The following is a 26,095-nucleotide window of genomic DNA, read 5'->3' as shown; positions in this document are numbered from 1 at the left end:
TCAAACGTTTCGGCTCGGAAAACGCTGGCATAGTTTGGTAGGCGAAATTATGATTTTAGGTTATATTGCTCAATGAAAACTCCTGCACAAACTTTGACCCGTCCTGCAAGAATTCGACCTTAGATTGATTGCAGTCATTGCGGCCTAAAAAATTCGTGCGGGTTAGTGGTGAGCCCAGTTCTACGACAGGATATAGTCAATGGGCAACGCTTTAATTTTAGACGGTAGTGCGTTAGGATGGAATCGTGCCCGCACGGTCTTTTATTTCAGTACCCCAGGGCGTCAGTTTGATGGCGCTGTCAGCACCTGAGTTTTCGATAAAGATATCTATGGGAAATATGTCTAGAAGAACAGGATCTCATTGCACCTTTTATGCCAGCGGCTGCTGACCTCCGAATTCCGCTTAGCCTTTTAACTACGTGATCCTTAGTAGGTGCTGACTACCAGACCAGTGCCACGTAAGTAATGATTTCACGTATGTCCGAAGGAAACTGACCCGATAACAATATCGCTACATAATCGGCGTAAGCCGCCGCCTTGGTGCTCTGAGAGTCTCAGTATTTAACCTCGGTAGAGAGGGGGGTGGAAAAGACGGTATTTTATATGTATGTATCTCCTTGTGAATAGAACCATTTCGGTGCTAGTGGAATTAAACTTGAGTCCACTCTACCTCCCGACAGCTATTCACGGGACAGAGAGCGCTGTACAAGAGTTCGCTTAGCATTTGGAGATGCTTGCTCGCTGCTTTGAGTTCAATATAGTCACGAGCACAAGCGTGATTCTGAGTAAATCCAATTAACAACGCGTGTTCACAGCCACTTGTATGTTGGCGTATGTGCGTCATCAAATGACAGCAACAACGTTCTCGAACAAGCGTGCGTAACCTATGTAAATGCCCCTATATATATATGTATATTGTTTTTTTCTTTTTGTTGGTTTTGTTTGCAAATGTGAAAACAGGTTTTTCAAATTTGCTGGCAGCATTGCGATAAAGGCAGCGCAGAAAAATTTTAATAATTTTTTTATAACCGTTCAGTTCTTTTATGTACATATGCACGAGTGTTATGAATTTTTTCTTTATAATTGACAGCAGACACAAGTTGGGTACATTCAACAAAAACTTATTGAATTGAAATGTTTAATATGCAAAACGCTGGCGGCAGCTATGCAAAAACCAATCAGCTTTTAGCCGGTAAATCTTTGGCTAGTATTTATGCAATATTATGTAAAAACGAAAATTTCTGACAAAAAAATTTAGACTTTCGCTTACGGTAAAAAAAAACCAAAACAGAAGATATCAGATTATTTTGTAGACGCAATTATTTATGTTTTTCTAAAAAACATACTGCATAGACTTTTTTATTTACTTTTAAAGTGTATTAAGTGCAAAGAAAAAAAATTTTAAAATTTTCCGTTATTCGACCCTTAGCTTCCTACTTTCGTTTAAGAGAGAGAAAATTCCAAAAAAAAAAAAAAAATCATTTGACACTTACCATTGAGTTCTTCTCCGCCTTTGTGAATTTCTTGCTCAATTTCAAATTCGTTGCTACAGTCATCGCCTCCTGAACGGTTAAATTGCCATGCAATTGATTATCCTGCATAATGTAAGCGGATAATTTGCGGAAAATACTCAAATTACGTTCGCGTCCATTCATCGTGACGACACCTTCGATGTTCGTTGTTCTGTAAAAAAAAAGAAAGTGAAACAAAAAAATATAGATTAAAAATTGCTGCTTATAGTACATATGGCGGGATCCCGCCTTTGTTAAGTCCCGAAAATGCCGGGAATGTAAAAATCGAAAAAAATAAAATCTCTAATGGATATACATACATACATTAGACTTGTCCAAAAAAATCGAAAATGCAAAAAGTCTTTATTTAATATCGCAAATTTCTATTTTCCTGAAATGCACATTAGGATGGTCCAAAAAAAAGGGAAGTCAGAATTTTAACGCTCTCACCTCCTAGTATTGTTCTATACTAAAATAAATATACCCCGGCTTTTTCATTTTGAAATCAAAATATGTTTGGAGGTCGCTTAAACAACACAATTTTTCGTGAAAATGTTAAAGCAGTTTTGAAAATCAATATTTTTCGATCGGAAACTCTGTTTCTCTTTAGAAGACTTCCAGCAATAATACCCAATTGGTTATTTTACCATATCTTAAAACTAACAATTTTTTATGGGTCCCCATTGATTATCTTGAGTTTTTTAGGAGATCTATGTAAAATTGTTGCATAACTGGAAGTCTCTTAAGTAGAAACACGGTTCACCGATCGAAAAATATTTACGAAAAATTCTATTTTCTATGAATATTTTTTGATTTCTAAATAAAAAAAATATACAGGGATTGTTTTTTCGGTATAGAACAATCCTAGGGGGTGAGAGCATTAAAATTCCGGCTACAATTTTTTTTTGGACCACCCTAATGCACATACACAGGGAAGTTTGTTTTTTCAATTTTGAAATGTTATAAAGCGTTTCTAAGTCAAATTATCGGATTGAGCGAAATATAAGCATATATGTATACTTTTGAAAGAAATTGAAGGCTATAAAAAGTCTCTTATGATTTTTCCATAAATTCACTCCACCAAAAGTTTTTCAAGATTAAATATGGAAAATATCAAGCTTAACCGCCAAAATAACGTATATAAGAAATATTAAAAAAAAAATTTTTTTTGATGCAAAAATATTCCTAAAGTATCTAGATGCGTTTCAACATCAAAAAGAAAATTTTGAAAAAAATGTCGCTTACGTTATTGTGGTGGTTAGGTCTCGACTTGTTATACATAAGTAATTAAAAAAAAGTTGTTTTAAGACAAGCTTTGGTAATAGTAAAAAAAGAAAAACCGACCCTCCAACCATCTGACGGCTAAATATTTTGTGGAGGCATTTCTTTCCATTTAAGTAATACATATATCCTCTAAATATTAAACAAATCGGATCATAAATACGGATTTTCCAAATATCTCGACACCTGCGTTACGTTGCGGATTAATTTATCTTTCATGTTACATTGCCATCGGGTTTTGAGCTAAGTTTGTTATTTCAAGTCTCTAGCTCATCAGAAAATTTGTTTAAAATTGATTTAAAAAATTGATTACACACACAGGTGAAACATAGCTTGTAAAAAATTTAAAGAGTTTTATGAATTATCGGCAAAATGTTAAACAAATGTTAAATAATAACCCTATCTTAAAAGTTTGTAGAAAACTAAAAAAAAAATGCCAAAAATTTTCACCTAAATTTCAAACTTTTTTCTCAGAAGTCTTCAATTTTTTTTGGGTATACGGTTGCGGACTCATTCAATTTTAGTCAAATAAAGTGCAAGGTTCAAAGGGCTAAAAATTACCGTTGATTTTTTAGAATCTTTTTTTGCCGAAGATGTTGCAGTTTTCTTCCATATAAAAATAAATTGTGTTTGTTCGTTAAGTAAACGGAAACAAATTCGACAAAAACTGGATACGAAACTGTGTATTCGAAAAAATTCTATCACTTCTGGGAAAAAAGTTTGAAATTTGAAAAAGTTTGAAAGCTTTATACAAATTTTAAACTGGGGTTTATATGAGTGGTGTTAGAGAATGAACTGAATTTTAATTGAAAATTCTTGAAGTGACAAACAAGCAGCTTTGTCATGAGTTTCATTTTCCCCAAAACGGTTAATTTTTCAATTTTGATTTCCATATATTTACTATGGGTGGAATAAAAAATTTCAGGTGAAATTTTTTTAGAACGAAACTCAGAATAAGGCAGATTATCACTTTGAAGAGGGGTGCTATTGATATGACCGATACCGTATGTACTTACATACATACATTAGTGAGCGCCTAATTTTTCAACTTGGGCTTAAAATAAACAACTCCACCAAAAAAAAGTTCGGTCGGTCATAAAAACGTTGCGCTGCAAAAAAATTTCAATATCGCATAAGGTAAATTTACGCTCTAAAAAATGGGAAAATTCATGAAAATTTTTCACAATGTGATACAAGTTGCCTATAAGACAGTGCAAAGTTTAAAAATAAAATAACTTCTCGAATTCTTGAGAATTGTCAGAGAAACACCAAGCCGAATTCATATAGATAAGGCGTTGTTAGTACAACAGCTGATTTGATTTGCATTGGCATAACAAAATTTTGAATTTTTCTTTAAAAAATGTGTGAGAAAGTGAAAGTATTTTCCCTAAGAGAAGAATAGCTGAAAATTGGCATTTGTGTACTAAAAGTAATTTTTTGTTTTTGAATAAAAAAATTTATAGCTCATCAACCTGCAAATGAAATTACTTAACGGCCGGTCTAATGTACATAAATACACACATACATATGCACATATACATATTTCTCTTCTTTAAAAATGCTTATTCATGCCAACTATTAATAAATCAATTGCCATACATATTTTTAAGCACATTTGTCAACATAGCACGTGTTAACATCGTTCTATGCATGTACAGGTGCTACATACATACATATGTATGTAGTTTATTTTATGTGTGCCCATCAAATGATGCAGAAATACATTTATGCCTGACTGTTTACATTTCTATTACCGCCGTAGACGTGTACGATTATATTCCATACATATGTACATATCGCTCATTTACTGCAATACTGTCATAACTCAAAAAACCAAAAGGTCTAAAGAGTTTTAAATGCACATATCGCACACGATCTTCAAAGGTGGCACACAACTCAAAATTACACATTTGTCAGAAAATGCGAAAAACTTTTTCTATTGCTGAAAGGTAAATAAAAAACTCTGTGTATATTTTTAGAGCATATTTTCTAAAATGCTAAAAAATTATGATCGTATCGTCGTTTTGAACAACCGCGTAACTGACATTTTTTTGACAATAATTGGATTTGTTCACCGAAGCCAAGTTCAAACACAACATTTAAACCAGGGACAGTAACAGTTACAAGTTTTATTAAAAAAATCGCTCTTTAACAATTATTTTTTGACTTTTATTTAATTACTCCTTAAATAACCGTTATTTATGACTTTAATCTTATAAAACCAAAATAAAAATTATTTTTGATTTTTATCTAAATAATCTGAAAACAGTTATCGAAGTGTTTTATTTATAAAAGTCATAAATAAAAATCAGTCACTGACCTTTATTTTTTTTATCATAATTATAAAAGTCTTCAATAACTGTTATCTAAGACATATAATATAAAAATAAAAAATAATTGCTATTTTGGATTTATAATATAAAAATCAAAAATAATTGTTATTTGTTTAAATTTTGCATAAAAATTGTAAATAAAAAAATTGATTTTCAAATTTCAGTCTCGGTGAAAAAAGAAAACGATTGGTAGGTATCACTTAGTTGTAGAACATTTCCTTCATAGTGAATTTTTCCATGACAGTTTTCATCAATAACTGTTATGTTCGGTCCCTGATTTAAACATAAAATTCCTTACCTCAGCCGACAGATGTTCGGACGGTCGTCACTTCCTCCTCTGGGAGTACTTTCTGCCCGCATACACCTTTGGGCAAAACTTAGGTGAACATTAGATCAATGAGAGGCTGCCCAAAGGTAGGTATGCATTATCGTTTGCTTTTGTGTTTCATGATAGACGATTTCTTAACGATACAGCAAGGGTATGGTGACAACGACTTTGGGTCGCAGATGTTCCGGTTATCATTGTTACGAGCAAATTCGGCAGTACTGCCTCGAAAGTTGTGAGTTCAGCTCTGTCTGTTGTGGTCTCAAACCGGCGTGCCAATCAGCATAAAGCCGCAAAAAGATCTTCTAGACTTTTTTTCTAGAATTTTTGTTAAAGCAATAATAACCACGTGAAATCTGCGAATACGCTTTTATAACGAAGTAGTTTTGGGACAATGCACTGTGGGAAAGAAGCAACCTCCCGGGCCATAGGATGATCCAGGGACATGCAAACGGGCAGTTTTGGGGGTTTTGCAGTGCATTTCGAGAGCTCTAAATGAACATAAAAAAAGCTTTGGCTGTGAATCTGCAATTTTCAAAACAGATACAGGAATTTTCTAATGATAGTAAATTAGGACTTGTTTCACTGATGGAAACAAATATTTTCTATGGTCGAAAAGGAATCGCAGTTCGGGGTTCAAAACACATTTTCAAGGAGAATTGAAGAAGATGAACCATCGATAAATGTTGGTAGCTTCCGAGCGCTCCTGAAGTGGTGAGCGATAACTGATGGTGACTTAAAGGACCAATTAGAAAACCCTCCAAAAAATTCAATGTGTAAATACATGCTAGGGATGCAAATCCCGGGATTATTTTAAAAATATCTCGAAATCCCTAATACATACATATCGCTAGCTTAGAGTGAAAAGCTGCTAAGCCCACCTTTTATAGAAACTTACATTTTTTTGGCGGAAAGCAAGGAAAATTAAAAATGTATAATTTCTGAAATGGCCAATTTAATTATTTTATTTTTGCCCTTATTTTTACGCTCTAATTCCCGAAACAGCCCGGAAAGCGTGTGGAATAAATCCAGTGTTTAGTTCAGAATTTTTCTTCCATGTGGTTGTTGTGGCATTTCTATCCAAGAGAATAATGGCCTTATTCATTAAAAACAAAATAGATTTAAAGAGCTTTATAAACAGACATTTTCATATCAGTTTTCAATTTATTAAATATTTAAAGTCTCTTTAATTTTTTGTTTGGTGCAAGTTATATAACGAGTGCGTAAATACACATAGTCATACATATAGTTTTTTTAATAATATCCAAATTGTAATCAGATTTACTTTTTTATATTCTGGTCATATTTTTCCAGATTTGCGTGCATGCCACTCAATCGAGATATACAGACAAAAAATCAGGATATGCGAGATTCTTTAAACCAGCGGATGCTTCAATGAAGGAGCCAATGCATAGAAGAGAAAATGCCATGGAGAACTTTTTCAGTCTGTGAACACGATAAGAAAATCGCACGGTAAATGACTGACCAATGATACCAAGTCTTACTTCATGTCAAACTCAACGCTTCAAAAGCTCAGCTGAAGGTTTCTCGGATTAATCGGAATATTTTAAAAAATTTTCTTAATTAGAGTTATTGATGTTTTATGTATTCTCGAAAAGTTTGCACAATGATTTTCATGTTACAAAAATACTGGGGCCAGCGTAGCCGGAGTTGGACTGAGGAAGGTTATTTTTTTGAAGCGCGGCCGAAGTTCAACTTTGGCGCCGGCTCGTTGCCGACAAAGACGCTGGAAACTCGTTCGAACCGCTTGATATTTGCAATCGAGAAATGTTTCCGAATGCTCATCAAATCTTACAAGTGAATGTTCTTTTTAAACATTAGGTTGTTTGAAAAAGTAGGTATTTAAGATTTAACGATTACTGAGGGTCGATGGGACGTACTGGCCGCGCTTAACATTCATTCAGATCTTAGCGTTCAAGATGCGGTGGAAGAGTTTTTTGCGCTACTGTCTGTTGAGGCTTCTGTTGGTGAATCTGAATCAGAGAAAATAAAAATATGGCTGATGTACGTTGGAACAATCTTTCAACCTGCAAAACTTCGGTAAACGTAAAACAGAGGAACTTTTCTTCTCTCTTCATTCTTTGAAACCCATTTCGTCGCATAACAGACTATCAGCGTCTTATGTATTTAAGTTCTTGTTATTTTTTCAGTTCCCTCTTACATTTTTTATACAATTTATGCGTTGCATCTCTCTTTACAGTCAATTTCAAGTAGAAAATCTCAAATTGAAGAGAAATAAAAGCAGATAAAGTAAAAAGCATTTGCTGGAAACCGCATTATTGAGGTCAGAGAAAGGCGCTGCGCGTGCAGTGTAGAAAAGGTTAAAAGGGCGTTTTTGGGGCAAATGTTTTGTTTTAGTTTCTGTTTTAATATAGTTTTTTCCCCCCCCAATATTTTGCTCCTTATTAGCCTTTAGTTGATACTCATATAAGTATGCTTGACAATGCTCACAATTTCTTTTTAAATGGAAGAAAATGCCCAGCAGCGCCAACAAAAAAAAAATTATGAAATTCCACGTAATTTTCTAACGAATTTCTGAATAAAAAGTTTAAAAAATTTAAGGGATTTTGTTAAAATTTGTTGAATTTGTATAATTTTTGTACAAAGCTAACTTTTTCCCAATATTCGGAAAATTCTTAGTTATGGAAATTTATTTCCATGATTTGATTCTGAAAATTATTTTGACAAAAATTTTAATAAAGTTTGAATCAAAACTGATATTCAAACTTTTCTACGATTATTTTTCATACCAAAAATTGTTCCTTTTGTTTGAGAACAAGTTGCCGCTCTAATTGAGGTAAACTTGAAAATCAAGATTGGATATTGGAATATGTATTGGACGTTCGCTTGACCTATTTTTACTGGTTAAAAATAGACATTTATATGCATTGACTCAAACCGCATTTTGCAATGTTTTTCTAGTAAAGGGGGTTTTTTTTGTTATTTTACGGGACATAAAACCACATACCTCAAAATGATCTAAAAACTCATATTAAAAAATTTGAAATTTGGAAGAAAATTTTTTGAATTTGTTTAAATTTTGTAAAAAGTAGGTAGCACGAATAATTTGCTTATAAAACAATTTAACAACAAAATTTTAACTTGAAAAAGCATTGTGAATGTTAAAAAATAATAGCCATTTGAACGCTTGTTTGAGCCACTGTATATAATTTTAGCTATGTAGTGCGTCAATTTAGTCTACATAATATGACTTGAAAAAAAATATATATATAAAAAATTTATAAAACAGTCAATTTTGTGTTTAATTCATTACCAACTGGTTTATATTTTTTGCTTCGTATATTTCAGTAAGTGGCACCAGCATGAGCACGTATTTTTTATTATTTAATTAGAGAAATCGTAAAAAAATTTATAAAATAAAATTAAAAATAATTATTGGACGTAGAAGTAAATCAGGTTTTAAGAAAATTGATACGATATAATACTATGTATACATTATAAAAGTTGATTTACCATATTGCAAACGTATTAAGGCTAGACTAAGCAAAAGTGTAAGCGTTACATATTTTATTTCTATGGCAACTGATTTATAGACATTATAAAATTGTAGCAGACCAGTGTCTGGCCATTATGGATATTACAAAAAAGAAATAGTATGGCGGTTCTTTATTAGAGCAACAGAAGGCAAATCAAAAAATTTTTAGAATTTTTGTCTGTATGTCTGTACGTCCGACTTTATATTTGTACGCGCATCACTCGAAAACTAAAGCATGTAATTGAATACAGTTTTCACCGATGTATTGCTAGGGATCTAACTTACAATATGGAAATGAAAAAATTATACAGTTGCCACCTGTATGAAAATTGCAGTTTAAGTAATAATGGTTACAGTCGAAAATATTTTTATGGAATTGATAAAATAAATTGAATAATGCAGTAGGGGTATCAAAATAAAGAGGATTACGAAAGTTTACTGTTGACAATATTTTTTTAGCGGGTTGCCACCTATTTGAAACAATTTTTTTTTAGTTAAAGTGATACGATAAGTTAAATACTGAATTAATATACCTTCGAGAAAAGAGCACAATATATAGAATCGAGTTCTAAGAGTAGCAATAAAATTTCCAAGATTAAATACCTTCGAAAATATATTAATTAACACCCTTATTCATAAAAAATAAAGTTTGCTTCATAAATCAAAAATGTGTTTGAAAATTTCACTTCACAAAGCTTTTAAAATCTATTTTATTTTTTACGAATGAAGCCATAAAAGTTTTGGGAGGGAGTAACAACACAACAATACTTTTAATGGGTAGCGAAGTACGCCGGGCATTTTCTAGTTGTGGATACAAAATAAAAAGCAGTAAAAATAATAAAAATTAAGCTGAAGAGCCACCAGAGTTTATTTTGTTCAGAAGAAAAAAATAAAATTGATCAGTATTTTTTTTTTTCTGGGGACTGGTGACCATCACTTACGCTGCTACTATGTAGATCAGGCTTGCAAGAAAGGGTACTTCCGAAGCACTTTCACTACTAGACTGTAAGGGGACAGATAAAGCGGTCGCTTCAAGTAAAGGTATTAGTAAGGAAACATTTTGTTAAGGAAGTAGGTAAGAGGCAACTGAAAAAACCAATCTGGACTTGAAGGAAAAAGAAAAAGATCAAAAGATAATCTCACTCTCAAACCAGGCGAAATTTCGTACATGCCCGTTGATGAATTTTTGATATTTGTTTGTATCGAAAATTAATTCTGGATATCTGTATGTTTTTTGTAAACATTTTTCTTAATTTAATTTGCGTCATGCATTAATTATCAAATTCTTGTTTCTTACTACATTACTGCCATTTTCATAGCCAACAGGCATACATATGTACATATCACCTGTAATGCAAAAAGACGTAACAAACAAACATCGTCGCTGAAATGCAAAAAGTCGTGACTTATAAAAATTAAAAATTCACTTTTTGATTGCTATGATGGATTTCATCGAATTACGAGTCGCCACTTCGTTTTATGAAAAAAAAAATTATTACATAGTTACGACTTTTTTTTTCATTTCAGTGACGATGTTGTTACGTCTTTTTCCATTTCAGGTGACGATATGTATGCATATTTTTTTAAATTTTATATTTTTCGATAGACGTATTATTTTTACAAATGTTATCAATAATTACAGCAAAACTTTCCAGTTGATTTACAATACATCCAAAACAAATAAATATGTAAATAAATAAGTAAGCAGCAAATATGTAAGTGTCATTTAACACACAAGTTTAAAGTCCAAGCGATTTTCATATGTTCTCGTGCTAGCTTATGTATGTACATTCATACATACGGGTTTATTAAATTTCCAGCTTAGCATGGAGCGAGCTAAAAACGCGTAAAAAGCAAACAAAGGCGAATCAAGTTTGGAATGTAACAATACAATTGAGTACACTGCTTTATTTCATTTGGAAAAGAAGCATTCTTATGTGACTTGGTGCGATGCATGTATGCGTACATACATATGTTTGTAAACATTAGACTGGCGCACACTCCATTCACAAAAAAAAACCCAAAAACTAATCATAAAAACGCCACTGTGGTGTAGTGGTTAGCTGTGCGCGCTTCCGCTCCGCAGGGCCTGGGTTGAAGCCCTGGTCGAAGCAACATCGCAAAAAAAAAAATATAGAAAAAACCTTTTTTTCTTAACAGCGGTCATCCCTCGGCAGGAAATGGCAAACCTCCGAGTGTTTTTCGGCCCTGAAAAAGAGCTTCTCATAAAAAGACAATTTTTTTTTTTAACTCTTTAACATTTTTCTTTATAGATTTTAAATTTAAGATACGTGGCCACCCTATCAATATATATACAAGTTATAGCCTATGTCCTATTCTGATGTAAAACATATAATTCTGGATATTTTACCTAAACTACACATTCAACTTCTTTTGAACTGTTAGATAGCGGGTAACCGTATTTCTAACAGTGTGTACAGTGTAAAGCTTTTCAAACCCCTTATTTAACGGAGGATAAGGGAGTAACTTTGAAAACAAAAAATAAATCATTTGCTGAGCACATCCAAAGTGTGTAATTTTTTACAGATTACATTTAACTTATTAAATAGTTTTAACTTAGACAGGTGGCAACCCTTTGAAAACGCCTAAAATTTCTTCTAAATGATCAAACTGAAGAATTTTAAAACTCTTTTATTTGACACTCATACGTATATTTTTTTTCAAATATTTAATATAACATGGGAATAATTTAACCACATTCGACTTTTCGAGAAGGTGGCAAAAGTATTCTCAAACTGAAACTTTCTCAAACCTTTGCCGTCTGAAAGTGTGATATATATTCTAATTATGTAATGAATTAAGTTTCATTTGACTTTTCACTGGTGGCAACTCTCTCCAAAGGTAAAGCGTAAAAAATTATCATTGGACAATAACTGTCCAAACAAGGTAAAGAAGTAAATCTTGGGTTATAACTCTTATGGACGAGATAAAAAATATTTTTCATCTAATAACTCATTTTTCCGTAGATGAGCAGAGTTTTTGTGATTTCATAATTGGTTGAAAATTACGGCCAAAACCGTCGTTTAAACATTTTCAAATTGTGTATATATGTTGCTGCAACATGTTCAATTTGACATGTTTCGCCTGTTGTTTCACTGCACATTTGAAATTAAGCTTTGAAATAAACATAAATACGAAGATGAAGAAATAAATGATAACGATGAAGTCAAAAAAAAAGAAGGCAGAAGTGAAGATAAAGGCGAAAATGGAGACAATGACAGATACATAAGAATTAGGGTAACTGAAAGGGTAAGAACATTTCTTGAATTTATGAAGTGAAACTTCTTTAGCGGCAGTTGGTTGGTTGGGAGTAAATTGTCAAATTCAAGGGGAATAATGCACATGGAAATTTTTCTCAGGGGTTTAGCGGATTGAGAATAAAAACAAAAACAAAGATGCCTAGAGGTACAGGCAAAACGAAGATCAAAGTAAATCTAAACAATTTAAGGTAAAGGTGAAGAGGAATATGCAAAAATAAAGATAAATATGAAGAAAAGGATGAGGATGAAGATCGATATTGTTATCGATATAAAACTCGATATTCTTATCGATATAATAATCGATATTGCTATTGACAAAATAATCGATGTTGTTATCGATACTGTTATTAATTAAATAACCGCTATTGTAATCGATATAATAATCAATATAATAATCGATATTGTTATCGATACAATAATGGATATTGTTATCGGTATAATAATCGATTAAATAATTGATTTTGTTGTTGATTTAGTAATTTATATTGTTAACGATATGTACAATAATCGATACTGATGATTGTTATATTTATCGCTGAATTAATCGATTTTACAATCGTTGTATTTTTCTATATGTGTATGGATATTGTTATCGGTATTTTTATCAACACAGTTATCAACAGGGTTATCGATACACTAATCGGAACATGGAATGTGATCACATTACATCACATCACATCACATTTTATCACATGATATGAAGAGACATCACATGATATTACATCACATAATATGATATCACATCACACGATATCACGTGACATGACATTAGATGATATGACATCACATTATATGGCATGACATCACATGACATGACATCATATGATATGACATCACATTATATGGCATGACATCACATGACTTGACATCACATGATATGACATCGTATGACATGACATGGCATTACATGACGTGGCATCACATGATATGACATCATATGGTATGACATCATATGACATGACATCAGAGGATATGACAACACATGACATGACATCCTATCACATCACATAAAATCACGTCACATCTTATCACGTCATCGCACCTCATCTCATCTACGTGAATAGAAAAAGAAAAGGATATAAGCAAAGATGTGAAGGATAAAAACAAAGATGAAGACCAAGGTAAAGTTACCGATTTCAAAACCAGAAACACCGTTGGAAAGTAATTTTCTGTAGATGAGGAGAGTTTTTATAGTTTCGAAATTGGTTGAAAATCGCTGTTTAAAAATTTCCATATTTCTTAATGGTTGTTTTTGCTNTTTATGACTGCATATCGAATTTAATCGTCTTAAATGAATGTAACGAGTTATCAAAATGTTTAGATAGTTTTCGAAAAATGTGGAGATGTCAAAAGTAAAAATTTATAAAGTTTTTACATTTTTAAGTTATCGAAATTTATCGAGCCATCGAATTTCACAGTTATCGAAATTGGTCGAGTTAACGAATTTCGTTGAGTTATCGAATTTTAGTGTTCTTGCAATTCATCGAACTATCGATATGTATTAAATCATTGAAATTTATCGATAAACTTGAATGTATCGGGTCAATTCCAAGTCCTGCCGAAGTCCTCCAAAGACCTTCTCAGATAAAAAAAATGTTGTTACGTTTTAGCAGAAGATTTTCCGGTTAGTTAATTTGTACCGTATAAGTTTTGCTACGTGTTAAGTTAGAAAACCTATCCAAGGCTTCTAAAATTAGAAAAACTGTCGAATTTCGACAGTAACTGGCACTCTAGTACATAAATAATTGGCGACCAACTTTTTTGGTCGAACATCCTAGTACTTATATTTTTTGTATTTACTTAAATCCATATGGCATATGAGTCAAGCAAAGAACAAAGCCGAGTCAATGGCAAGTAGAAGGCAAGAATAAATGTATACAAGCAGAAATCATAACCACTTATATCAGTGTATTTCTTTGGACTTCTTTGTGCATACATATATATATGTACGTATATGCATGTACATTAGGGTGGTACAAAAAAAAGGCATGCGAAAAAGTAAAGTCGGAATTTTTATGTTCTCACTCCTTAGGGTGGTTCTATACCGAAAAAAATAAACCCTAAGATTTTTTATTTTGAAATCAAAAAACATTTAGAGATCGATCAAAGCGCCCAAAGTTTTCCATATAGTTTATATGGGGAAAAAACAACTTTTCGTAGAAATGGTGTAGAGTTGTTAAAAATCAATATTTTTCCACCAGAAAACCCCGTTTATCTGCATTAGATTCCTAATAATAATACCCAATTGTTTATTTAATCATTTTTTCTTTAATTTATAGGTTCGCCAAAAAGCCCACAAAAACCCCGAAACATGCAATGGGGCGACCAATAAAAAATAAATAATTGGGTATTATGTATTATAGAAAGTCTCCTGAAGAGAAACAGAGTTTTCCGATCGAAAAATATTGATTTTCAAGAATTCTATAAAATTTCTACGAAAGATGTTAATTTTCCCATACAAAAATACATGGAAAACTTTGTGCGCTTTGAGTGACCTCTAAATATTTTTTGATTTCAAAATAAAAAAAAATAGGGGTATATTTTTTTTCGATATAGAATAATCCTAGGGGGTGAGAGCATTATAATTCCGACTTTACTGTTTTTGAACCACCCTAATGTACATACATAAGTATATCCGTGCTTGCATTAAAATATTGTTATCATACAAAATGAGTCGAACGACAGTGCGCGTATCTCAATTCTGGGTAGACAGCAAAAACAGGTTGAGTAGATTGCATGTATTTTATTTGCACGGGAGCGAAGACTACACCAAAGCCTCACTTAATATGAAAGAAGTAAATAATATAAAAATCATGTGCATGTAGGTATATTAAATTCAGTATGGACACAATCACGTTTATTTGCGCTGGAACGTATGAAATATTTATTCTCATTCCCATTCCCTGGCAATTTAACCAGCGCTCATATTGACCCTATGGACTTTATGAACGCCGCTTATCAGCAAATAATAAAAAATAAATTTTCTGCCAACATATACATACATACTCAGTATATACTATCAGTTAATATTTTTTTCTATTTTTTTTGTTTAGTTATGTTACGACTAAACGAATTTTCCTTGGCGTACAAAACTCTTGAAGCAAATTGGTCACACTTAAAATAAATGTACGAGTCCACATGCATTGTAAATAGACTTTGCTCTGCTGTTATCTATTCTTCGATTACGTATTGCCGATAAATTTTGGTTTATTTGCTTGCATCTTTTTCTAATTGCTTGAAAACATTTGTATTAACACATTCTTACTCTTTTATGGCTTTCACAAGGCTATGTTAAATGAGTTTATTGTTATTGGCGTGTGGTTAGCTATCCTTCATTTTATGCCCAACCGGATATCGATTATTTGAATTGACTATATTTTACAATGTTCGTCTTTAATGATAAAGACGAAAAGAGCCGAAAGTTGCAAAAGTTGTACAGTGGCCAACATTAAATTATTTAATTTTTGGCGTTGAGTAAATATTTATAAGGGCTAACAAGGTTAAAAAAAATTCCAATTTTATAAATTTCCAATTTTTGTTTTTACAAAAGCTTTGAAAGTTCGCAAAAAATGCAAAAGTAATTCAAAAAGTTTCAAAAGTTTTCCATCAGAAATTTTATAAAATTTTTGGGTATGTAGATAGTTACTTACTAGGCTTATGAAATTTTTATAAAATATGTGCAAGTTTAAAGCTGCACTGATTTAATTTTTTTAGGGCTTTTGCGGGTTTTTCATATAACAAGTGCAATTTATGAAAACTGGCGTTGTTTTTTTTAATTTTTTTCACAAACAATCTTACGCAAGTTTATATGGAAAAAACTAAAAAAGCAAAATTTCAATTCTACACACAAATTAAAGACATCCACAAAAAAAAATCAAAATTTTAGCACAATTTTTAGTTGTCGCTACCAGGGATTGAAAATATTGAATGTTGACAATTTTGATATATTTTGTTGACATAGAAAAAATTATTTGTTTTTGTTATTTTTTTGGCCTTTATAACAATTATATTCAACAATTTATTTTGAGCTCGAGGCCGTTTTAAATGAATTTTTTATTTATTTTTTTATTATGGAAAAGCAACAATAATTTGAAAAAATGGTAGAAGTGATAGCTATTTCGGAAATCACCACATTTCCTCATCAGACTTCTTTCAGTAGGATTCGAACCGACGATCCCACTGACTCAGTCAGAAAAATTTAGAAAAATACGATTCGAAAGAAGTCCATATTAACTCTCCCCATGGATACATCATGAAATATTAAGTTCTAAAAAGTGTCTTTTGTTTAAGTTTTTTCGAAATAAATCCAGCATTTTTTTCAAATTTTCCTATGATCCAAATAACACTGCATGGCAAACATTTCTTGAAAACTACGAACAAATTTGTGTAAACGGGGGGGAGTTGTTATGGACTTCCTCAGCTCAAAAATTATAATTTTTTCAATGGTAACTTAATTATTTTCCAACCCTGGCAGCGACCCTTAAAATTATTTAAAAACTTTAAATATTTCTTCGATGTTTTTACACTGTACGTACTTAGAACGAAATGAAGCGGTTTTCAATACAAAATTTCTAGGCATACATTTTGGAAAGCACCGTAATAAATATTTTTGAAAGTTCTCTGTCAAAATCGTGTAAAAACTTACTTGTAACCGGAGAGTATATTGAGCAAGGTACTTTTCCCAGCACCGGATGGTCCCATGATAGCTGTAAGCTCGCCGGAGCGCAAGCGACCACTGACGCCTTTGAGTATAGTCTTGGCATCTGAAATTAACGAAAAACAAAAATGAAATTATAAAAAAGCTTAACAACATTAATATTTGATATTTTATACTTTCATGAGCCGATAAAAATCTTATAATTCAAAAATCTCTATATAGTAAATTGCATGTTTTACTCTACATCAACTATAGAGCTTGATATTTCCGCCATTGAAGCCATGCGTATTGGTGAAAGCACGGCATCCGTGCGCGAATCCAATGAAAACAATTACAGCTGTTTCTTATCCAACGCAATTTACATACATACATTAAAAAAAAAAAACGGACCCGTTATCGAATGCCGTAATCACAAAATGACATTTCGAATGAAGTTTCCCTCGATCACGGATGACGTGTTTCGGGTCCAGGCCTGCCTGCATATCTGAAAGGTGAGATAGTCACCTAATTATTAGTGCGCCATTTCTTCGCTCCACTTCATGCAAAACTTGCTATTTGAAATTGACAAATTTTTTTTGCACTTAATACCCAGTGAATTGGTATTTGCATATATAATAACATACAAATTAACAGTGAATGTAAATAAAAAAATATAAAAACAGCAAACTTCGTTAAGTCCTTTTTTTTTAATATTTTTATTGAGCTTTGTACCACGATCGTTTATTAGGAAAATTTGAAAAAGCAACAAAGTCTAAGTTAAGTCCTAGTCAACAAGCAAATAAAAAAATGCTTCTGCTAACGCAATCAAAATCAAAAGTCACAATTAATTGAACTGTATTGAATGGACAAAAGCCAATGGTCATCACTAGGGTCAATGGCCGTCACACACACACAGCACGATATGCCAACACGTTTACATATCTACATACATACATACATACAAATTTACCTACATAAATGTACAATACACAAAATGACAGACATGCATTCGCGATATATGCATACACTTAATTTTTGACTTGCGAATCGAGTGCACAGGGAAGAGTGTTGAAGAAAGCGCGCAACTGCAAAAGCACTAACGTAAAAAAAATAGCTGATTTTATAACGTAAAGCAAAAGAATTGAAAAAAAAAATGTATGAATGCAATGCTTTGCACAATTTAGTTTGCTGCACTTGCATTTTAAATAATGTCACTGCTGTTGTTGGGGGTTTTTTGGGCTGCCTGGGTGAGTGGTAAGCTGCCATGAATTGGTGTCAGTAGTTTATATGTATGGCGGGGGGAGGGCTGTGAATGAGGTGTTTTCATTCGACGCCGCGAAAATTACACATAAATACATACGTACATATGAAAACGCTTACAAGCATAGCAAAAGTTCAACCACAAAAGTTCAATCACATTTTCCAAAATCGCACGAATTTCCGGAAATTTATTGATATTATTCTTTTGGTGACTTAAGCGCTGATTATAATATTTTTTTTTGTTTTTTTTTTTTTGTTTTCTGTTTTTAAGGACCTTGAGCGCGGTTGATGGTGTCGTCACATTTGACGTGCTGACAGCCACATAGCACACACCACAAATTTGTTCACCATTTTTTTTTTTTGTTTGTTTATTCAATCTACGTCCAATCCAACACATTATTTACGAGCGTATTTTTTTGTTTTTGTTTTCTTAAAACAGTGTTGCATGCGATTTTTCCACTACGTAGCTGATCGGCTAATTAAATGGCTGATTGACTAAAAATAAGTAGCCGCTTACATACATACATACATACACACGAATTTTTACGAGTATGCTAATTACTATGGCACACACACACATTTTATTTGTGATGTGATGTATGTATGTTTGTATGTTTGACGTGCGTTTCGGCTTAGTGTGTGCCATGCATTTCTATTAGTCTAAGCGATTTATTTGAATTTCTTTCACTCTCATTTGTGTGTGCGTGGCGTCATTAAATACGCGTCGGCAATAAATGCCGGTGAATTTAAGTGAATACGTAAAAGTTACAAAAAAAGGGTAAATAAGTAAATAAACTATTGTATATCTACTTGTGTTTTTCCACGTTTTATAGCTGCTACCAAGCGAGTAGCTTTGGCGCCTGTGTTTACATTAGACAATGGCTTTTGGATTAAATTCAAATTAAGTTATATACACGCCTACTAAATTGTATGTAAAAAAATATTTGTGGTAAACGCTGCTCTTGGCTTTTTACATAAGTAATTGTATAGGTAAGCGATGAACTGCGAATTACATTTCGATATTTTGTGTGCCCAAGACACGTGCCTAAGGTAGCGTCCGAGTTCGGAAGTTTAAGGGAGAAGGTTTGTTTACCTTTCCAGTTTTTTTTTTTTATTGTCAGGTGTCCTCAAGTGCGTGCTCCTAATTTGGCAATACGAAAGCTAAATAAATTAAATATAAAGTGGGGAGTATTTAAAAATTATGTGGTGTAGTATAAAGTAGGCTTCCTCAAGCGAACCATAAAATTTGATGTCTGGGAAAATGGCATACGGTATGACGCCAAAAGACAAAAAAAAAGCTTTTCTGAATAGCTTTTCAATAGTTCTTGAGTTCTTGAAAAGGCAAAAAGTTGTGGATATTTTGACAAAAAAAATTATTATTTTTTTTTAAATTTTGAATACCAAATTCACACAGTATACGACATGTAGCTGAAAGGTAAATAAAAAAATTGTTCGGAGGAAAAAAAGTGCTGCGAAATTACGCAAAAAAATTATTTCCATTGTAGATATGTGTAGGTATGTATTAGGCTGGGTCTATTTTGTATGAGGGAAAATAAAAAGCATTTGACCGTATTGTGATAGTAATATTATGATGTCTTAGGTCTAAACCAATTGTTATTGGCTACGGATGACTAATTTAAAACTTATGTTTAGCCCGCGCAATTGAATCAAAGTGTGTGAATTTTGAAAATGAAACTTTGGCTTTTAATATATATGAAATGCGTTAATTGTTATAAACAGGACGGTATATGAAAGTAAGGGTTATTAAATTTAGTACCTTACGTTTATTTATCATTTTTCAATAAGTCTACAAGTTTTTAAGATATTATGACAGAACTTACAAAAACTATAATTTTCCCTTATGAATTTTCAATTCTTCATTACTTTATATGAAAGTAGAGGACTTGCAATAAGTGTTTAGATATACATAAATATTTTAGTTAGTTTCATTATGTGAAAAAAGTGACTGCAGGTGAATGCAATAGTCTTTAACATATCCTGGGAAATCCTTTTGAGGACTCCCCCATTGGACGATATTGCGTTGCATTCAGCTTGAACGGAAAAAGTCACTCGCTGGCACAGTTTTCTGTAATCCGGTTCTTTTATTTAAAGGTTATTTATACAATTGAAGAGAAATTTTTTTAGAAAAAAACTGGAGATCCACTTAAGTTTTTCGATATAACTTTGGTAAATGTTACTCGATCGGTACGTAATAATTACCAAATTGAAGGCGAGACTTACTGTTACTGATTTCTGATAATAATATGATGACACTCGTTTAGATTATAAACAAATTTTTACAAAATAAAAAAAAAATGTTGAACAAAATTTTTTTGTAATTCAGTTCAGTTCAGTTCTTGTGTTTCCATACTCATTTGCATAAACAAAATTGTTCCACGATGATGGAAAATAATGGCTTTTCTATTAGAGCTACCGAAATTGTTCCTAAAGAAGACGAAAGTGTACACTATAATTCTTAACCAAATTTTCGAGATTTGCCTTTGATGTTACATATATATTTGCTTCAATAATTTAAAATGGGGCTATTTGGGGAACTGATTTTTAGCAAAAATTAAAAAAAAAAAAAACAGTAATATTTTTTTACTTGTCGGGCAATACTTTTTTCATAGGGATATACATTGGATCCTTGGCTAAAAACTTCTGTGGTAAAATTGCCCCTTCTTTGCTATTCAAAAAATCAAAGAGTAAGCTCCTTAAATAGGGATTCCCAGCAGAAATGATAAACGTCTGGCCATAAAGAGAATCGATGCTCAAGTAATTAAAAAACTATAGGTCTGACCTTTAATAAGATAAAAATTATGAGAGATTCAAATGCTTATAAAAACAACAGGGTGTTTTTGTTTGTAAATAATAATATTCTGATTCGATTCGGCTGGCAGCCACGACTTTGAAAACAGAATTTTGTTCAAAATTTCATTCCTGGAAAATAATAATTAATTTTTTATATACACCTAGGTATTTAGCTCGCTATAAGCACAAATTTTTCAAACCAGTCAAAGAAGGAAGTATTAAAAATAACAGAACAGAGGAATACATGCGAGTCACAGATTTTTGGTTTCTTTTTCTTAAACGGAAGTTTCTTTAAAATATTTAACAATTAAGGGCACTTACGTACTCTGCTAAGTCTATGCCTATTTTTTTTTTAATTGGAATGCGTCGCGTGTTTGTTAATTCAAAAGTCAACCACAGTGATTAATCGAAAATATTTAGTAACAAAAACAAAAAAAAAATACACTTAAAGTAAACAAAATAAATGCACGCCATGATCTGACAACTCTAAAGAGGCAGATGCTGACTGTTGAAAATGTAAAAAAATATAATACATATAACAAAAAAGAAACAAAAAAACAACAAAAAATAAATAAATAGACACCAGCCACTTAGCGTCAGTGAAGATGCGGAAGCGCAATGCCTCGAATTCCGATAAACTTCAAATAACCAACTTTAAATTTGCCTTATAACAAAGTGGAATGCTAAGTAGTCTGGTAAATATAAAAAATGAAATCGACGGCATGGCTGAAGAGATATTCGTAAAATCACAAAACCAAAAATAAAAAAGAAACCAATTTAAAAAAAAAATAAAATTCAAATTAATGTAGCTTTGTGCATACATACATATTTATTGAATATGGCAATAATTGTTGCTTTGAATGGGAAGGAAAAAAACACAAATATAAAAAAAAGAATTTCACATAAATTATTGCGCTTGCCCGTTATTTGCGCGGTTGTTGTGAGTGTCTAAGACAATCAAAAATCGCAAAGCCGGTAATGTTTTGGTTTGGGTGCGAATTTCGTGCTGTACACGCTGCCGGTAGTCTTTTTTTTTCCTTCCTTTTCTTCTAATCTGCTGATGATGCGGGCGTGTGCGGATATAAATATAGATATATGTATGTACATACGTAGATATGAATATTGAATTTTATCCGCACAATCATACATACGGTGGCGAAAATATAAATAGGGATGGCGCATTTTAACAAGTTTTTTACTTAATATTTTTTATAAAAGCATAACTACTATATATAGCAAAAACCATGTAAGTCAAAATTTTAAACTTTGTACAAGATTTATAAAATTTCCAGGAATTTTAAAAATTTTGTATCAAAATTTCAAACTCTTTATTCAGAATTTTCAATTCTAGGCTCGCAGTTTTGTAGTTTATTACATTCTAGTTAAATGATGGGCATTTCTTCTATAAAAAGTGTCTTCGAAAAATTTTTTATATGGAGAAAATGAGCAACACCTTTAACTAAAAAAAAAAAAAAACAATTTACCAAAAATCAACGGTAAGTCATAGCTACTTCATATTTGCACTTTGTTGTACTAGAAGTAAATGTCCAATAAAACTGCATACTCAAAATCGTTCTTGGAAATCGAATTAAAAGTTTCGAAATTTTTATTAAAATTTGTCGAATTTTCCTAATTTTTGTAGAAAAATTTGAAATTCGGACCTACATGGATTTTGTTATATAACGCGCTATATTAAAAAAAAAAATATGACCATTAAATAAACAAAATATTAAATAGGCAAAAACTTGTTAAAATGTCGTTCCCTTTTATATTTTCGCCACTGTACATATATATGTACATATATGCATACAGCTTGAAACTTGGCGAGTGCCGTTGGCAGTTTGCAACACGCCCAAATATAAATAATGGCACCTCCACGCGTATAATGCGATGGAAGTCAAAAACTCCACGTAACTAATGGAGTGCTCCTTGTCGAACAGAAGAGAATAATGAGATATTATTAAGTAATTGCCGGTGTTAGTTGATTCTTACGACAGGGTGTAAATATGATTTATTTTTGAACGAATTTTCGGCATCCCTTTTCACATTTGGCCTTGCCGTGAATAAGTTTGTCACTAAGGAATTAAAACCACCACCTTGATGATCATGCAAGGAACAAAGGTACCACTAGCACTGGGGATACATTCGCTGGCGACTGCCTCAAAGAAAACTCAGCATATGTACACGTTTGACTGGAACGAACCATTTTCTGCACTGGCCCCTTTCAAGATGTACTAGTATGCACCTCTAACCACTCGACTGCTGTGGTCGCCGATCCCTTTCTGCATTCAGGGTAGGGACACTTCATCATCGGGATACACATAATTTTTTTTGGAGACTAGCCGGTCTCGGTTTCGGTTTCGCTAGAAAGGCCTGTGTAGTTTTGAAGAATATTTATACATAAATACATATGTATTTACGTATCTGTGCCGTTCAATTAAAGTAGCCTAAGTCGAACTTCTTGACTTCCACTATTTAGTACGAGAGTGAGACTGGAATTAAAAAGATTTACGGACCTGTCACACATACGTAATTAAATGTGCACATACATACCTACATATATAGGCAATTAAAATATGCTATTAATTATTTAACTTAATATTTCAGTAATTTTATATTCAAATGAACGTCTGCGCATAAATTGAATTTTAATATATGTTCTAAGTCGTTCCGCAATAGTGGTATTTAGTATAAACAGTTGCAAAAATTAGCGCTTATTAAATTCAGTCATAAATTTGTATACGATATGAATTAATTAAAGTGTGGAAGTTTCGACGTATGAATGTATAAAATCAATACTAAGAATGTATACAATAAACATTTAATAAATCCAGAAGCTTCGAATTGCCAGTATTAAGAATTAGCAACATTTGTACAGTGTTTTCCAGTAGGCACGCACCTATTATGAATTGCTATTTGGGATATTGGAATGACGTTTACATATATTGGTCATTGAATGACAATTGTATTATTTAATATCTGCTCTCGCTAGGGAGACACCTTGTCGTTAGTAGAAGGCTTAGCTGAATCACCAATTAGTCCGTTCCGGGGCAAGGGTTCCAGTTTAGAGCTGCTGGTGAACATCGGACAGGAACTTTTACCTCCTAATCATGGGTGTCATGCGACACCATGTCCATTGGACAGTTTTCAGCCAGGAGGGTATAAATCGACTGTACTCTATCGACTGTACTCTAGGGGCAGCTTCTAAGAGCGCCTAACAGCAGAAAAGGCGGCTATCTTGATTGAGCGCGCTAGAGATTACATCAAGGAATAGAGCACCAGCACCATTGTCAAAGATCGGTCGCAGCACAGGTCAATAAGTTCTCTTTCTTCTCTTTCTGGGCACATATAGGGATCCGAAGGCAGACATCGCTCCGCGATCAGGCACTGCTCCAAAAGTCGGCGCGGCTCCAAGAGTTGGAATCACTATAAGAGCCGACACCGCTAAAGGAGCAGGTACCACACCTTTTTTTTTGTCTGGGGTTATGTTAAGTTACAGGTTTACGTGACTAGATTTAGAAGCATTGATAGATAATATTGAAGGAATCATTGCTGATAATCGAGCTAATTTGGTAAGCCCTCGGTAGAGGATATTTAAATCAAGTTGTGTTCCATAAGTAATGATATTTTATGTAATTTCAGATAAAATAAAGATAATTTCGAATTTAAAAGTCAACTTCTTGGTAAAAAAAAGTTGTGTGTGGATCCCACACGTAATTGAAGTGAAATATAAAAGGACATTACCTGAATCCCAGTCCGGCTGGACCCTCAAAGTGTGCACGGTTAAAAATTTCGGTTTTAATTTTAAACTTTTTGGACTACATATATGATCAAACTAAATTTAGTTTCAAATACAAACCTTCCAAGTTTTAAAAAAAAGAGAGCGCATATGTTCAGATCAGCAATCGGTTACCTCTCGAAGGCAACAAGGATCTCAACACCCATTTCAGCAGCTTAAGTGGTAAATAAGAGAGAGTTATTTCATTTCTTAAGGGAAACGTACCCAAAGGTTGGTTTCAAAGTACTGAAAAGAATCGTGAAGAAGCCTATTTTACAAGTGAGGGAAACTCCAATATACAATACTCTTACTGAATTTAAGATATCATTCATGAAATTGTTCAAAGAATTGTTCTGAATAAGGTCGACTGAAATAAAAAATTATACATTTTACCAAGAGTAAAAAACTTGCAGGCATTACCACTTTAAGACTAGTGTGAATAGGGATAGAAATATCTATATTTTTATGAGAAGTTTTGTGCTGCCGAAAAAACTTTTTCTTTTCCTTTGTTTTTGATGTTAATCGGAAACTGGGCTCGCTCCTAGGCCTTTCGGAATGGTAGTGCGGACTTGTACAGCGGCCGCTTTAGAAATCTTAAAATATTTTTTATTTGTTATAAAACATCCTTAGAAAAATTATTAAAACTAAGCTATGAATAAATAAGGCTATAGAAAACAGGTAAACAAGTATAAGTTCGGACGAAACCGAACTTTATATACCCGGCGAACGTATTAAATGTCGGGTTTTCACCTTTTCTCGATACTAAAATGCCAACTTGAGTCGCTTTGCCGGTTGCTTGTTATTTCTCTATATTGCTAGTGGAGCACAAGCAAGTTGAAATAGATTTCAGAAAAGTGTAAGAAAGGTCTTTCTGGCTGTTCAGACATTGAAATAAAATTTTTCCTCCTCAATTTGACAGCTAATTGTGTGGAAAAGATGGAAATATTGCCACGTGTGACACGCTCTTAAGTTAAGGATGTTTTCGCGCGCGGAGTGGTCACCACCGCCTAGATCCGCCACTGTATATATCATTATATAAATAGGCAATCATGTTTCCTTTACACCCCTTTTACGGCTAAACTATACTTCTAAGGTATAAACAGTTATATATCATTAGAAAGGTATTTTGATGCTGATGTGCAGGCAATTTTTAAAATTTCAAATCAGTTTAAAATAGAGCGAAAAAATCAATTCAACCCCCCACACCGTAATTCACCACACTTCAACTCTCTCACCACACCTTAACTCACCACACCTCAACTGACCACACCTTAAATCGACACACCTAAATTCACCACACCTAAATTCACCACACCTCAACTCACCACAGATAAATTCACCACACCTAAACTCACCGCACCT

The 26,095-nt window shown here is 32.7% G+C and overlaps 1 protein-coding gene and 1 long non-coding RNA gene across 2 annotated transcripts in view; one reads left to right on the top strand and one right to left on the bottom strand.

The window, feature by feature from the left end:
- The window catches only part of LOC108361746 (ATP-binding cassette sub-family G member 1), a 76,339-nt gene that overhangs the window by 11,424 nt on the left and 38,820 nt on the right, over positions 1 to 26,095 (bottom strand). Inside the window, exons 3-4 of the mRNA XM_017614475.1 lie at positions 16,894 to 17,011; positions 1,494 to 1,683 (exon numbers count right to left, since the gene is read on the bottom strand). Coding sequence (XP_017469964.1) covers positions 1,494 to 1,683; positions 16,894 to 17,011 — 308 coding nt within the window. The remainder of the gene's footprint in view (positions 1 to 1,493; positions 1,684 to 16,893; positions 17,012 to 26,095) is intronic.
- LOC108361747 (uncharacterized) lies at positions 989 to 7,020 on the top strand. Its single transcript, XR_001847357.1, has 2 exons — positions 989 to 1,192; positions 6,765 to 7,020. It is a non-coding gene; the product is annotated as an uncharacterized LOC108361747 (long non-coding RNA).

This window comes from Rhagoletis zephyria, unplaced genomic scaffold, assembly GCF_001687245.7.
Source record: "Rhagoletis zephyria isolate East Lansing unplaced genomic scaffold, Rhagoletis_zephyria_1.1 Rzeph_scaffold_00834, whole genome shotgun sequence".
Lineage (NCBI taxonomy): Eukaryota > Metazoa > Arthropoda > Insecta > Diptera > Tephritidae > Rhagoletis > Rhagoletis zephyria.
The sequence above is the reverse complement of the archived record's forward strand: the minus strand, read 5'-3'. Positions and strand labels throughout refer to the sequence as shown.